A 13,676-nucleotide genomic window follows, 5' to 3' on the forward strand; every position below is an offset into this window, starting at 1 on the left:
TCAAGATGATGTAACACTAGCTGATCCTGATGGATCCTGCACTCCGATCAACCAAGGACAAAGGCCTGAACTAGAGAAAAACATTTCAAACAAACATAAATCCATGTGCGCAACAATCTTATAATAAGCGTATTTTGTTGGTCTGGCGATAAATTAATAGAATGTAAGGGTATAAAGGACTACACTGACATGAGTGACATCAAACAAACCAAGAAGCGAGCAAGGGAACAATTAATGTATCTATCCCTCCGAAGGCTCTTCAATGGGAAAGGGTGAAATTAAGGTTGGAACATATCTTGATATCTCAATCACCTCATGGAATCTCAAAAGTATTTCATAGGCCTCGTACATGTGTCAACTATCCCCAGTGTTCTATTGAAACCCCTTACCTTGTGACTCGATGGCCCTGTCACAAAAAACTTGCCAGTCTTTGTAAACCCGGTCATTTTAGAGTCCTCGTCTAATATCAACCCCTTTGGTAAATCAATAGATTTCACTATTGCAGGAGGTTCCAATATGTCCATTAAATCTGATAACTCATCACAGTATATAATGCTCAAACACCCGCTCATAACTCCTAACACGTCTGACCTATCAAGGTCCATATTGTAAATTACGTCAAACCTCTCAACCCCTAAATCAAAGCTAAGAAGTAAATCGCCAGCTTCCTCACTATAAGCATACCAATACAACTTTTCACTAACAAGCATTGCTTGTCCAAAAATAGAGAGATGATCGTTACCAAAATCAATTTTTCTCCACTTATTTTCCCTGAGAGAGAAGATACAAACAATACAATCACTTATCGCGTCTTCTTGATATGCTGTCAAAATTCCTACATGTTTGTAGTCATCAATAGAGGACGCGTATCCAAATCCAGAAGCTACGTAAACATCACTAGCATTAACAAAACACTTTATATACCCATGTGGCCCATACTTGTCCAGGTTTCGAGTAGCCGGGTTCCATAAAATGAAGTATTCAGCAGAAGGAGAGGTTAAACAAATCAACCCATTACAGGATCCAGTAAGTTCAAGATTGTCTTCCTCGACCGAAAATCCAAGGTTGAGTTCAATTAAATTATCTTCAAAATTACAAAAAATCTGATCATCATCGTAAGAAAAAACGTAGCAACTCGTACCATCCATGATAAATAAGGTGTTAACAGGAGCAGAAGGGTGAGAAAATGGGGATTTGATAAGGTGGGCATTGGCGAAATCAGAAGAAGAAAGAGTAGAATACCATTGTTTCGATACCGACTTAAATCGAAGAACGGATTTGACGGGCAATTTTGTAAATATTTCTTCAATTATCAAATCATTATGGAGGTAGCTTTGTTGCGGAATCATATGTTTCTTCTTGGAATTATGCGGGTCTTTGTCTCCCATTTTCTCAGATCTTCAACCGTGGTGACTGATGTAGAATTAGGGTTTGTTCTTGTGAATTGTTGGCTTAAACCCGGCAAAATCAACCCTGAACCCGAAAAACCGGTTGACAATATTTTATTTGACTACGATTGAACACCCAATATAATTAATTAACCAGAAATAGTACCCGAAACCCAATTCAATACGAACTGATCGAACTGAAATAAAACCGAATTCAAAATATACTCCGTATCTCATTGCAATATTCGATACATGATCCGCTTGTTCTTTTCCACTTGTAAACTGTAAACAATATACTCCGTATCTCATTGCAATATTTATGATAGAATTAACAAACCGAAAGGAAACTAGTGAGGCCAGATAACAATTGTATGATCGAATTATGATCGACAACCCTCAATTTTAGAAATCAGAATAAAAAATAGGAAAAATTACAAATAACCACCACGTATTTGCGCTTTTTTACAAATTACCACCACGTATTTACATTTTTACAAATAACCCCCAAACTTCAACGTATACTCCCCAATCACCACCGTATTTTAACTCCGAGCATTATTTTTCTTATTTTCCGACTTGTTAAGTGACGATTTATACAAAATACCAAGATTGCCCTCATTAACTTACACTCACTAATTCATTAACCAAATAACTTGTGGTTTCATTCGATTACACTCTACCCCTAAATCCCAAATTTCTCATCTGTTTTCCCCAATTCATTAATTCGATTTCCAGATTCTCCCTCACAAACCGAATTCGAGTTCGAGACTTCAACCTCAAGCTCACCTTGTACACCATTACATCTCATCTTTTTACCACCGTTTTACATCACCATACACGCCACCCTGCTGCTGCCCGATGTAGAACCCAGCAAAATGAATTCGGGTCATTAATTGACATCACGAACTAAAGTGACGAAGTGAAGAAGGACCAGCCTGGGTTGAATCTGAACAGGTAATATGCGGCAATGCTAGCAAAAACGGCGGATGCTCCATTTCCTAAAGGGAGTAAAGTCACTCCAGCAATAGTAGGGGGAGATTTTGAGAAGGGTTGATAAGCTCTCCAATGAACAACATAAGTAATCGATATAACCTTTGTGATCAAAGAATTCATCACATATTTGAAATCCTTCAATTTAATAGTAGGAGACATTTTGTGAAGCTTGTATTAATGGTGGTTGGAGGATGAAAATGGAAGGTGAGAAGTGAGAACAGATGAGCTTGTGAGAGAGAAATTGGAAATGGAATGAACGAATTGAGGAATTTTGGGGATTTAGGTTTAGGGTGTAATTGAATGAATCCACAAATTATTTGGTTAATGAATTAGGTAGTGTAAGACAATGAGGGTAATTTTGGTATTTCGCGTAAATTGTTACTTAACAAGTCGGAAAATAAGAAAAATAATGTTCGGAGTTAGAATACGGCGGTGATCGGGGAGTATACGTTAAAGTTCGGGGGTTATTCGTAAAAATGCAAATACGTGGTGGTAATTTGTAAAAAAGCGCAAATACGTGGTGGTTATTTGTAATTTTTCCTAAAAAATAAGGCCCCAAAACTTAAAACAGATGTATAATTTTGGTACTATTAAAAATCTCCAAAAAACTAAGCAAAATAAACATGTTTTCTTGAATTGAAAGACCACCGTTCGCCATTGCGCAAGAATTAATACAATAACACAAAGCTAATAGTATGCTACATACTATATTAGTTTTATCTTTTCTTCGATGGAACCCCCATTATCTTTGCTTCGGAAGGATCTTCAATGGGAAAACGCGAAACTAGGCTAGCAAGCAAGTAGCAACATATCTTGCCATGTTAGTGAACTCAAGAAACCTCAAAAGTGCTTGACAATAATGGACGATTTCCTCCTCATCGGGTAGCCCGGTCTCCTTCGCATTGGGTAGCGCACTCGCAAAAAAATTTGCTAGTCCTCGTAAACCCAACAATATGAGAGAACACATCTAATCCCAACTCTTTTGGTATATATTATCAATAGATTTCACAATTGTGCGAGGGTCCACTATATGTATTAACTTATCACCCCTAAACGTTTATAAATACACTCGCTCAAAAACCCTCCCATGACTCCTAAGTATACCAAAGGCGACTTAATTGCGTCGACCTTCTCAGCCACCAGATGAAAGCTAACAATATAATTAATAAGCCTTAGCTTGCCGAAAGCACCCCAATACAATTTTTCATTTAACTACTTCTTATCCATAAAAATAGAAGCGGTCTTGATGATAAAATTCAATTTTACAGGTCATTACATGAACAACAATAAATGAATAGAGGCTTGCATGACAAGTTTTAACGTATATTCTGATCAAATCAAACAGGTGGTTGGGATAAAAAATACAATGACAAATGTTACCAATTTGGCTATTTTGCCATCAAATAAGTGTAAAAACATACAATCACAAATTCTTATTTAAGACGGACATATACGTCTTAAGTATTAAGAGGGGTCAAATAGTTGGATGAGACCAGAAACAGAATGTCTAGAAAATGACAAATTCTGATCCCATTCAGCTATATGAGCCTATGAGGTAGTATTTGACATGTTTTACACTTAAGACAAACATGAACGTCTTAAGTGAGACCAACCGAAATACAATCACAAAATCCAACATGGTTAAAAGAAAAATAACAAAGTAGAAAGCAAACTTGACTCAAAATAGAAATGAAACTTTTCACAATAAATTTCCAGAAATGCCGTCGCTGCTTCACTCTCGCTTTATGCATTTGCCTAAATCAATACCCTCGTTATTGTTTGAGCATTTTAGACGCCCACAACAGCTGTCATCTTCGATGCATATTTCCCCTTCCTTACTACAAGGTACTGAAAGGTCTGTTGGAGTATGTAAGTAAAACAGTTAGTTATTCTGTTATAATAAGTAGTTAAGAGTTAGTTATTACTAATCAATACAATTCTAAACCACTGCACCAAAAAAAGCATTGATGCTGAAATTAGTGATGGTTGGAAAGCTTACCAGTTGACCAACATTCGCCTTCAAAAAAATTACCACGTCTAGCATTAGGAATGCATGTGAATCCAGGACAGCAACCATAAATAAAATCCTCGTCAGCAGGATTTGCAGTTCGACAGCTATGGCCATCAAGCCAACACTCACTTTTTCCGGCCTCCAGGTTTGGGACCACTGAGATCAAAACATGCATGCAATGGCAATAATATTAACAAACTCAAATATCACATCTATATATATATATTGTGATACACACATAAATTTCTAAAGTGTAGAATAATTACCCAAGGCAAAAATCAGAATAGCTCCCAAAATAATTTTCTTGCCGTCCATTTTCGGTATGCTATGCAATACAATAAATAATACGGAGTATAATATATATTTTCTTTTGTTGATTAATATTTCAAGTTTTGTATTTGTTGTGATTGTCCTTCAATTTGATACCTCTATTTATAGTAGGTTATGATCAAGTTACCTATAGTTTTATACTAATTAATTTTGCCAACTATTTATCCGGCCAAATCCAATTTTAAATTTGATTTTTTTAACTTCATTAATGTTCTTGCTTTCTTGATTTTACAAAATCATTTTAACGTGTCCTTAGTTGTGATATCCCTAATCGTTGACAAGCGGGCCTGAAATCATTAATTGAGTTTATTAATGGAAAATTGTTAAATTCAACAACGGTCCTGGGTCACACCCAAACAGAGGAGAACGAGTCCACAATACAAGCTCCATAGGGTTCCACTCTAAAAATAATTGACAATATATATTATACTATGACGACATTATGGCGACATGACGCCTATCCAATGTGACATCCAAACATGTGAAACCCATATGGATTGGAACTTATTCTCAACAAAAATGCAGGGTCGTTGGATAGATGTTCTTCTTGTTTAAGGGTAGTGGCAATTATTAACACTGATTTTTTTATTTCACATTATTTACAATGATTTATTATATTTTAACATTGGCGTTAAATTATAATCTTTGGAACATTTAAATATTTCGTATATCATATGAGACATTCTCATTTAAAAATTACCTAAAACAATTTATATAAAATTATATTTAAAATTACTTACCTAAATAATAATAATGAAAATAATTATATTGTTGTCGTAGTTGTTGTTAAAAATCACTTACCTTATGTCTCATTACGATCGTTATGACATTAATTAGAGTCGATTCTAACGTAAATTGTCCTCAAAACCTTGAAACTTTCTTATCCCGAGTCGAATTAGGTTGTTCATTATTCGTTTTTTTATAAACTAGTTTAGCTCCCATGCAATTTATGCACGGTATATTTAGAGTTTTACTTTTTAGTGTCTTATATTTATGAATTTATACTAACTAATCTTTTTTTTTTTTTTTTTTTTTTTTTTTTTTTTTTTTTTTTTTTACGTTTCTCATCGTTATATTGTGATTTGAAAAATCAAATTTAAAATCGTATTAATCATGAAATGAGTATTTCACTGAAAGTTTTTCTATTACCGAGAGATTAATGGTGTTATTTTATGAAATTTTACTGATAATATATTTTTAGCCGCAACTTTTTATCATAGAAAATCAATGAATTTTTTTCGTATGATTCTTTAAACAAAAAAAAAAGAATTCCTTTTTTATATCGTAAGAAGATTGGAGATAATTTTGTGTAAAATGTAAAATAGTAAATGACATAAATATATAAATCCGAAAGATTATATGTGTATTATAGCCCACCATACTTATAGAATACGCTAAAAATAACTAAACTTTATTTTAGGAAATATGTGTAGGCGGGAAAATTTGGAATTTCGCCTATTCTTTTAGTAAATAGGGGATTATGGATTCTGGTACGGAAGTTGTGTAACCCTGGGATCGACTAACAGAAAAAATATAAGGCAAATTTGATTTTCAGCAGTAATTATCGCACAAATAGGATTATACATCCTGTTGTACAGAAGTATTGTACATCAGGCCCATATAATATATGATTAACAATCTATAGCCCATTAAAAAAAATTAAAAATTTTACTTCAACAACGTAAAACTTAACGTACAGTAGTTCTCTCTTTAGCAAAAGTTCCCTTTTCCCCCAAATTTGATCTTATATAATAATTCAATGTCTATAAACTCGTAAATAGTACGCACATGAATAATACGAGTTATTATTATATACAAAAAAAAAACATGAGCTTAAAAATTCAAGTTAAAAAGAATACGAGCTATTATGAGAAGAATACGAGCTACTTTGAAAAGAACACGAGCTTGAACTAAATTGTAATGTATGGAAAAGATACGAGTTATTAAGAAAAGAGTATGAGTTATTATAAAAAGAATTCGAGTTAAATTTTATGTAATGTGCTTTCAAAAAAACCCGATCAAATAATGTTTCAGATGTTATCGTATTTCATAACTAAATGTCTATGAACTCATAAATTGTACGCACATGAAGAATACGAGCTATTTTTTTTAAAAAAATGAGTTAATAAGAATATGAGGTATTATGAGAAGAATGTGAGCTATTATAAAAAGGACACGAGCTTGAACTAAATTGTAATATATGAAAAGAATACGAGTTATTAAGAAAAGAATATGAGTTATTATGAAAAGAATTCGAGCTTAAATTTATAGGAAATATAGTTTAAAAAAAACACGACCTAATTCAAACAGATTTGTAAGATGAGATTCCATTATTTATATAATCTAAATCCCGATAAAAACTCAATTGATTATTTCATGCTCCGTCAAAGTTTTTTTTACCATTGATGATGATACCTTTTGATGTTTCATCTGCCGTTGAAGCTTCTCTCACCGTGATGGTAAAAATCAATTAAATTCATATTGATTCTGATTGAAGAATGAGATATATAATAGTTGTTGAAATAATTTAAAAGGAGAAGATTAGTTAACTACATAATGGAGATCAAAATATAGAAGCAGTTAGAGAGAGAAGAGGAGTTGAATTGAATCACGTAGTTTTGGTTTTAGGATTTAACATATAAAAGTAGTTGAGGAAGACTAAAATAACCTTGGATGTAATTGTACATCCAGTTGTATAGTCCATTAACTCTAATTATCGCTTATTAAAGAAAAAGCTCTTTCTTTTACTTTTGCTATTTGCCGGTTGCTAGTATTATCGCTTATTAAAAGTCATATACAATTTCTAACAAATTCTTGACGATTTCCAGTGGATCATAAGTATCTCAAAACTTGGGCTCAAACTCATAGTATTTCCACTGTCTCATTATTTGTTTATCTCTACTTTTGCCACAAAAATTAAAGAAGGAGAATGGGACAATTTACTACTAACACAAGATAAACAAATGACCAAAATACACAAATAAGTAAAAGATAAACAAATGATCGAGACGGAAGAAGTGATAAATATGACCAATTGTTCTACAGAATGTACAAGACTTGATACAACATTACTCTACCAAAATTATCATACACAAAATTATTGTTTCCTTATAGCCAGGTAAGTTCAATACAATCCTAGATATACTTGAGCAAGTGAACAAGTTTAACATTCATAATTATAAAAGACACGAGTTACCTAATCTTAAATTTACTACTAACACAAGCATTAAGCCATTAAGTACGGAGTAAGTTTAAAAAATATCAAATATTTGTATTTAAGAAGCAATATAAAATACTCTAATGAACTACTTATAAATTATAATAACACGTGTTTATACAAAACTTGTTGATCGGAAAAATATAAAGATGATTCGATAAAATAGGAGTTAGGAGCGTTATCCTACCAAGGTCAAGCAAAAAACAGAGGTTAGTTGTTCGAATCCTAATTCTTGGTCGTCTTCGTACCCTCTTATATATTACTAACCCAATATTGTGAAAATCACTCATCATTTGCTCCCGCTCCAAAGAAGATTCTGTGTACCGGGTCGACTATATCCTTATGGAAAACAATTTGTTCTGTTTCTCCGGGACCTGTCATCATGGTAATAAATCGCTCATGACTTGTAACAAATCTACCTACTGTGAAGATGGAACAAAACACAATCGTTTCCAATACTAGAGGACAGAAAAACATTCCAAACAAACACAAATCCATGTGCGCAACAATCTTATAATAAGCGTATTTTGTTGGTCTGGCGATAAATTAATAGAATGTAAGGGTCTAAAGGAATACACTGACATCAAACAAGCCAAGGAGAGAGCAAGGGAACAACTAATGTATATATCCCTCTGAAGGCTCGATGGGGAATGGCGAAAGTAGGCTTGGAACATATCTTGATATCTCAATCAACTTATTGAACCTCAAAAGCATTGTGTATTTCATAGGTCTCGTACTTGTGTCAACTATCCCAAGCGTTCTATTGAAACCCTTTGCCTTGTAACCCAATGGCCCTGTTACAAAAAATTTGCCAGTCTTTGTAAACCCGATCATTTCAGAGTCCTCGTCTAAATTCAACTCCTCTGGTAAATCAATAGATTTCACTATTGCAGGAGGTTCCAATATGTGCATTACATCCGAGAAGTCTGATTCACAGTATATAATGCTCAAACACCCACTCATAACTCCCAACATGTCTGACCTATCAAGGTCCATATTATAAATTACGTCAAACCTCTCAACCGCTAAATCAAAGCTAAGAAGCAAATCGCCGGCTTCCTCACTATAAGCATACCAATATAACTTTTCATTAACAAGCAATGCTTGTCCAAAAACCGAGATATGATCATTACCAAAATCAATTTTTCTCCACGTATTTTCCCTCAGAGAGAAGATACAAACAATACAATCAGTTATTTTATTTTTTTGATATGCTATCAAAATTCCGACATATTTGTAGTCATCAATAGAGGATGCATATCCAAATCCAGAAGCTACGTAAACATAATTGGGTTTATCAAAATGCTTACTATACCCATGTGGCCCATACTTTTTCAGGTTTCGAGTAGCTGGGTTCCATAAAATGAAGTATTGAGCAGAAGCAGAGGTTAAACAAACCAACCCATTGCAGGATCCAGTAAGTTCGAGAGTGTCTTTCTCGACCGAAAACCCAGGGTTGAGTTTAACCAAATTATCTTTAAAATTACCAGAAATTTGATCATCGTCGTAAGAAAAAACGTAAAAACTCGTAAAATCCATAATAAATAAGGTGTTAACAGGAGCCGAAGGGTGAGAAAAGGGGGATTTGATAAGGTGGGCATTGGCGAAATCAGAAGAAGAAAGAGTAGAATACCATTGTTTTGATACCGACTTAAATCGAAGAACGGATTTGACGGGCAATCTTGTAAGTATTTCTTCAATTATCAGATCATCATGGAGGTAGCTTTGTTGCGGAATCATATACTTCTTCTTGGAATTATGCGGGTCTTTGTCTCCCATTTTGTAATTTGTTAAGGATGACAGTAAATTGAAGAGAAAAGGGAGGTGGTGACTGACTAACTGACGTAGAATTAGGGTTTGTTTATGTGACTTATTGGCTTACACCCGGCAAAATCAACCCAAATCTGAAAAATCGATTGAAAATATTTTAATTGACAACGATTAAACACCCAATATATTTAACCTGAAATAGTACCCGAAACCCAATTCAATACGAACTGAACCGAATTAAAACCGAATTCAATATAGCAGATGATATTTGATTCTAAATACAAATAGAACCGGACTTTTATTAATATTTATGTTCTCATGAAAACACTTGTATTTTAGGATTTTTTTTATTGACTTTTTATTTGTTAATGATATTTTGAATTATAACATCTCCTATCTACTAAGTGAATAGGTCCATTTACGTTTTTTCCCACCTAAAATATTATCTTCTAATTGGGCTTTTAGTTTTTGCATTCTATTATATATGAATGATTTTGTCCAAAAATAACGTAAAAATTAATTGCCAAAAAATAAGTATAAAATCCTCAATCATTACCAAAAAAAAAAAAATTACACCGTCGATCATTGGTATATTGCTACAAGTAAAAAATCCTCGATCATTGCCAAAAATTTAGGTTCATATATTACAAATCTCAAAGTAAAAAATCCTCGATCATTGCCAAAAAATTTGGGTTCATATATTACAAATCTCGAAATATATCTTTCACTAATCGAAATATATAAAATCATTGCCAAAAAGACGTGAAATATGAAAAATTAAGTAAAATGACGTGAAATATGAAAAATTAAGGGTGTGTTTGGTTCGCTCGTGGGTATGGGTTTGGAATCAGGAATCATACCCGGATGGTATCGAGTTGGAACTTGATACCTCATACCTTGTGTTTGTTTCAGTTTGGGTGGTATGGGTTAAAAATCAATCAAAGCAAAAAAATCTTCAAAATACAATATTTTTAATAATAATTTTTAATACTGTAAATCATGTAGATAAAATTTAACCAAATAAATATATAAAAAGATTTTTGTACAATATTACATAATTATTTTTACCACATTTTGTTATTTTTAATTTGATACCATGGGTATCAATCTCATACCCACCTCCCTCCCTGGGTATGAGAAACCCATACCTCATGGGTTTTAGGTGTGGGTATGAAACCATCATTTTCGTCAAACAAACACATGGTATGGGTTTGGTTCATTCCAACACCATACCTCATAGGTGTTAATTTAGTATGATTAAGTAATACAAAAATAAAAACACTATAAATACCGCGCATTCATTTCACGGGATCTAAACTAATTCTAATTAAAAAGTATATAAGAAATATTAAGCAAATTTCTTGACCCATTGCTCAAGAAAATTATAACCCGACTCACCATGAACTGATGGATTTTGATGAGAACTTGAGAGAGTGAAAGCAGAAGGAATGTTGTGTTGTCATTTCATTCAATCATATGGCCTTATATAGTACAATGTGAGATCCTAGTAAATAGGACACAAACAATAGTATCAAATCACAATCGCAAGAATATAGCAACAGTAATATCGTATAATATCGATATCATATCGGGTTGATATGATACGATATGATACGCCTAATACTCCCCCTCAAGTTGGAGCATGGAGGTCCAGAATGCCCAACTTGGCGAGAAGAAAATGAAATTGATTAACTCCCAATGCTTTAGTGAGAATGTCGGCTAGTTGCTCGTTTGTAGGAACATGTGATGGTGTAACCAAACCGTCAATAATGGCATCGCGAACAAAGTGGCAGTCGATCTCGATATGCTTTGTTCTTTCATGGAACACGGGATTCTGGGCAAGGTGAAGAGCAGACTGATTGTCGCAAAACAACCGCATGGGACTCGTAAGAGGAACCCCTAAACACTCGAGCAAACCCTTTAACCACTTGAGCTCACACACTATAGAAGCCATGGCTCGATATTCTGCCTCTGTAGAAGAAAGGGAAACAGTATGTTGCTTCTTAGTCTTCCATGAAATAGGAGAGGACCCAAGGGAGACAAACCAGCCTGTGACTGAGCGACGCCTGACGGGACAACTACCCCAGTCAGAATCACACTACCCAGATATAGTAAGATCAGCACGCGAACTTAATAAGATACCCTGACCTGGACTACCCTTAAGATAGCGGACCACACGTAGCGTGGCTGCCATATGTGCTTCCCGAGGCTGCTTCAAGAATTGGGAAAGAACGTGAACCACAAAAGAGAGGTCGGGACGCGTCACTGCAAGATAAACAAGACGGCCAACCAAGCGACGGTAGCGCTCCGCATCAGCAAGAAGAGGGCTCGTATCAGAACCGAGATTGTGTTGCTGCTCAAGAGGGGTGTTGGCCGGCTTGGCCCCTAATAGACCAGCTTCGGAGACAATATCTAGGGCGTATTTACGTTGGGTAAGAAAAATACCTTCGCTGCTTCGGGCTACCTCAAGGCCAAGGAAATATTTTAAATGACCTAAGTCCTTCATATGGAAGCATGTACTCAAATAGGTTTTAAATGTAGCTACTTCTTGAGAATTATTTCCCGCAATAATAAGGTCATCTACATAAATAAGGACATGTAAACGAACCTCATTGCGAGAGTAAGTGAACAAGGAATAATCTGAGTAGGACTGCTGAAATCCGTAATCACGAAGGGCACTGGTTAGCTTGGCAAACCAACACCGTGGGGCTTGTCGGAGACCATATAAAGATTTCTTGAGACGGCAAACTTTACCTTCCTTACCCGTAGCAAAACCCGGAGGAAGTTTCATATACACCTCTTCGGATAGGTCACCATGTAAAAATGCATTATGAACGTCCATTTGGTGAAGCTCCCATCTTTTAACAGCAGCAACAGCTAGAAAAGTTCGAATGGTTACCATTTTTACGACTGGCGCAAAAGTCTCTCCATAATCGAGTCCCTCGACTTGGTGATTGCCGTATACAACAAGCCTGGCTTTGTAGCGCTCAAGGGAACCATCGGACTTGTATTTGATTTTATATACCCAACGACACCCAAGGGCCTTCTTATTAGAAGGAAGATCAGTCAATTCCCATGTACCATTATTTTCAAGGGCCGAAATTTCATATTGCATTGCACGGCACCAATTATCGTCACGAAGGGCAACACGAAACGATGTGGGCTCGACACCTGTAGTAATAGCAGCGAGAAAATTTCTGTGTCTAACGGAAAATTTATCACAATTGACATAATTTGCTAAAGTATATGGCGTACCTGAGGGCGATGAGGGTGGACTTGGTGAGCTAGATGGAGACGGACTTTGCGTAGTATCCAAGACATAATCACGTAAGCGGGAATTCGGGAACTTTAGTCGCTGCCCGCGACCCATTTCAGACTCGGTTTGAGTCTCAGACGATGAATCCGTAGGCATGGGTGAATCATGATCAGAAGTCGCATCATTGTTTGTGGGAATGTCAAAATTGGGTGATGGAGGGGATTGGGTATGTACGTCATCCTCACCAGTAGGTAATTCTTCATTTAAATAGTGTGGAGAAGGAATAATTTCTTCAGTGGTTGACTCGTGATATGGAAAGGAATTTTCATAAAAAACGACATCACGAGAAACAAATATTTTACCCGTCTCAAGTTCATATACCTTCCAACCTTTTTTATTATGAGGATACCCAATAAATATACATTTACGACTCCTTGGTTCAAATTTATCACCCCCGTGCTTTTGATTATGCACAAAACAAAGGCACCCAAAAACTCGTAAGTTCGTGTAAAATGGAGCAGTACCAAACAAAACTTCGTAAGGTGTCTTATGGTCAAGTAAGGCAGACGGAGTACGATTAATTAAGTAAGCTGCAGTAAGAATGCACTCACCCCAGAATCGTTTGGGAAGATTGCCTTGTAAGGCCCGAGCAACATTTAGAATGTGACGATGCTTACGTTCGACACGCCCATTTTGTTGTGGCGTACCGAC

General features: G+C 35.2%; 3 protein-coding genes across 3 annotated transcripts; all 3 read right to left on the reverse strand.

The window, feature by feature from the left end:
* Positions 1 to 1,388, reverse strand: LOC141608612 (F-box/kelch-repeat protein At2g43270-like). The gene is made up of 2 exons (XM_074427953.1): positions 425 to 1,388; positions 1 to 65 (listed from the first exon to the last, which is right to left on the reverse strand). Exons 1-2 carry the CDS (start codon positions 1,386 to 1,388, stop codon positions 1 to 3), a joined length of 1,029 nt encoding a protein of 342 aa, XP_074284054.1.
* Positions 1,389 to 3,780: 2,392 nt separating this feature from the next.
* Positions 3,781 to 4,794, reverse strand: LOC141609389 (uncharacterized). The gene is made up of 3 exons (XM_074428454.1): positions 4,659 to 4,794; positions 4,381 to 4,548; positions 3,781 to 4,238 (listed from the first exon to the last, which is right to left on the reverse strand). The coding sequence occupies exons 1-3, from the start codon at positions 4,705 to 4,707 to the stop codon at positions 4,114 to 4,116; spliced, it is 342 nt and encodes a 113-aa protein (XP_074284555.1). The 5' UTR covers positions 4,708 to 4,794; the 3' UTR covers positions 3,781 to 4,113.
* A 3,760-nt stretch (positions 4,795 to 8,554) lies between these two features.
* LOC141608613 (F-box/kelch-repeat protein At3g23880-like) lies at positions 8,555 to 9,718 on the reverse strand. Its single transcript, XM_074427955.1, has one exon. The coding sequence runs from the start codon at positions 9,716 to 9,718 to the stop codon at positions 8,555 to 8,557; it is 1,164 nt and encodes a 387-aa protein (XP_074284056.1).
* Positions 9,719 to 13,676: the final 3,958 nt, after the last annotated feature.

Source organism: Silene latifolia, chromosome 10 (assembly GCF_048544455.1).
Source record: "Silene latifolia isolate original U9 population chromosome 10, ASM4854445v1, whole genome shotgun sequence".
In the NCBI taxonomy this organism is placed as follows: domain Eukaryota; kingdom Viridiplantae; phylum Streptophyta; class Magnoliopsida; order Caryophyllales; family Caryophyllaceae; genus Silene; species Silene latifolia.

Excerpts from the sequence above, each read along its gene's own strand:
- LOC141608612 (XM_074427953.1), bottom strand. The coding sequence starts at position 1,388 with ATGGGAGACAAAGACCCGCATAATTCCAAGAAGAAACATATGATTCCG. Across the intron at positions 66-424 it reads GACCGGGTTTACAAAGACTG|GCCTTTGTCCTTGGTTGATC; the intron begins GCAAGTTTTTTG and ends TCTCTAGTTCAG.
- LOC141609389 (XM_074428454.1), bottom strand. The coding sequence starts at position 4,707 with ATGGACGGCAAGAAAATTATTTTGGGAGCTATTCTGATTTTTGCCTTG. Across the intron at positions 4,549-4,658 it reads TATTCTGATTTTTGCCTTGG|TGGTCCCAAACCTGGAGGCC; the intron begins GTAATTATTCTA and ends TTTTGATCTCAG. Across the intron at positions 4,239-4,380 it reads AGGCGAATGTTGGTCAACTG|ACCTTTCAGTACCTTGTAGT; the intron begins GTAAGCTTTCCA and ends ATACTCCAACAG.
- LOC141608613 (XM_074427955.1), bottom strand. The coding sequence starts at position 9,718 with ATGGGAGACAAAGACCCGCATAATTCCAAGAAGAAGTATATGATTCCG.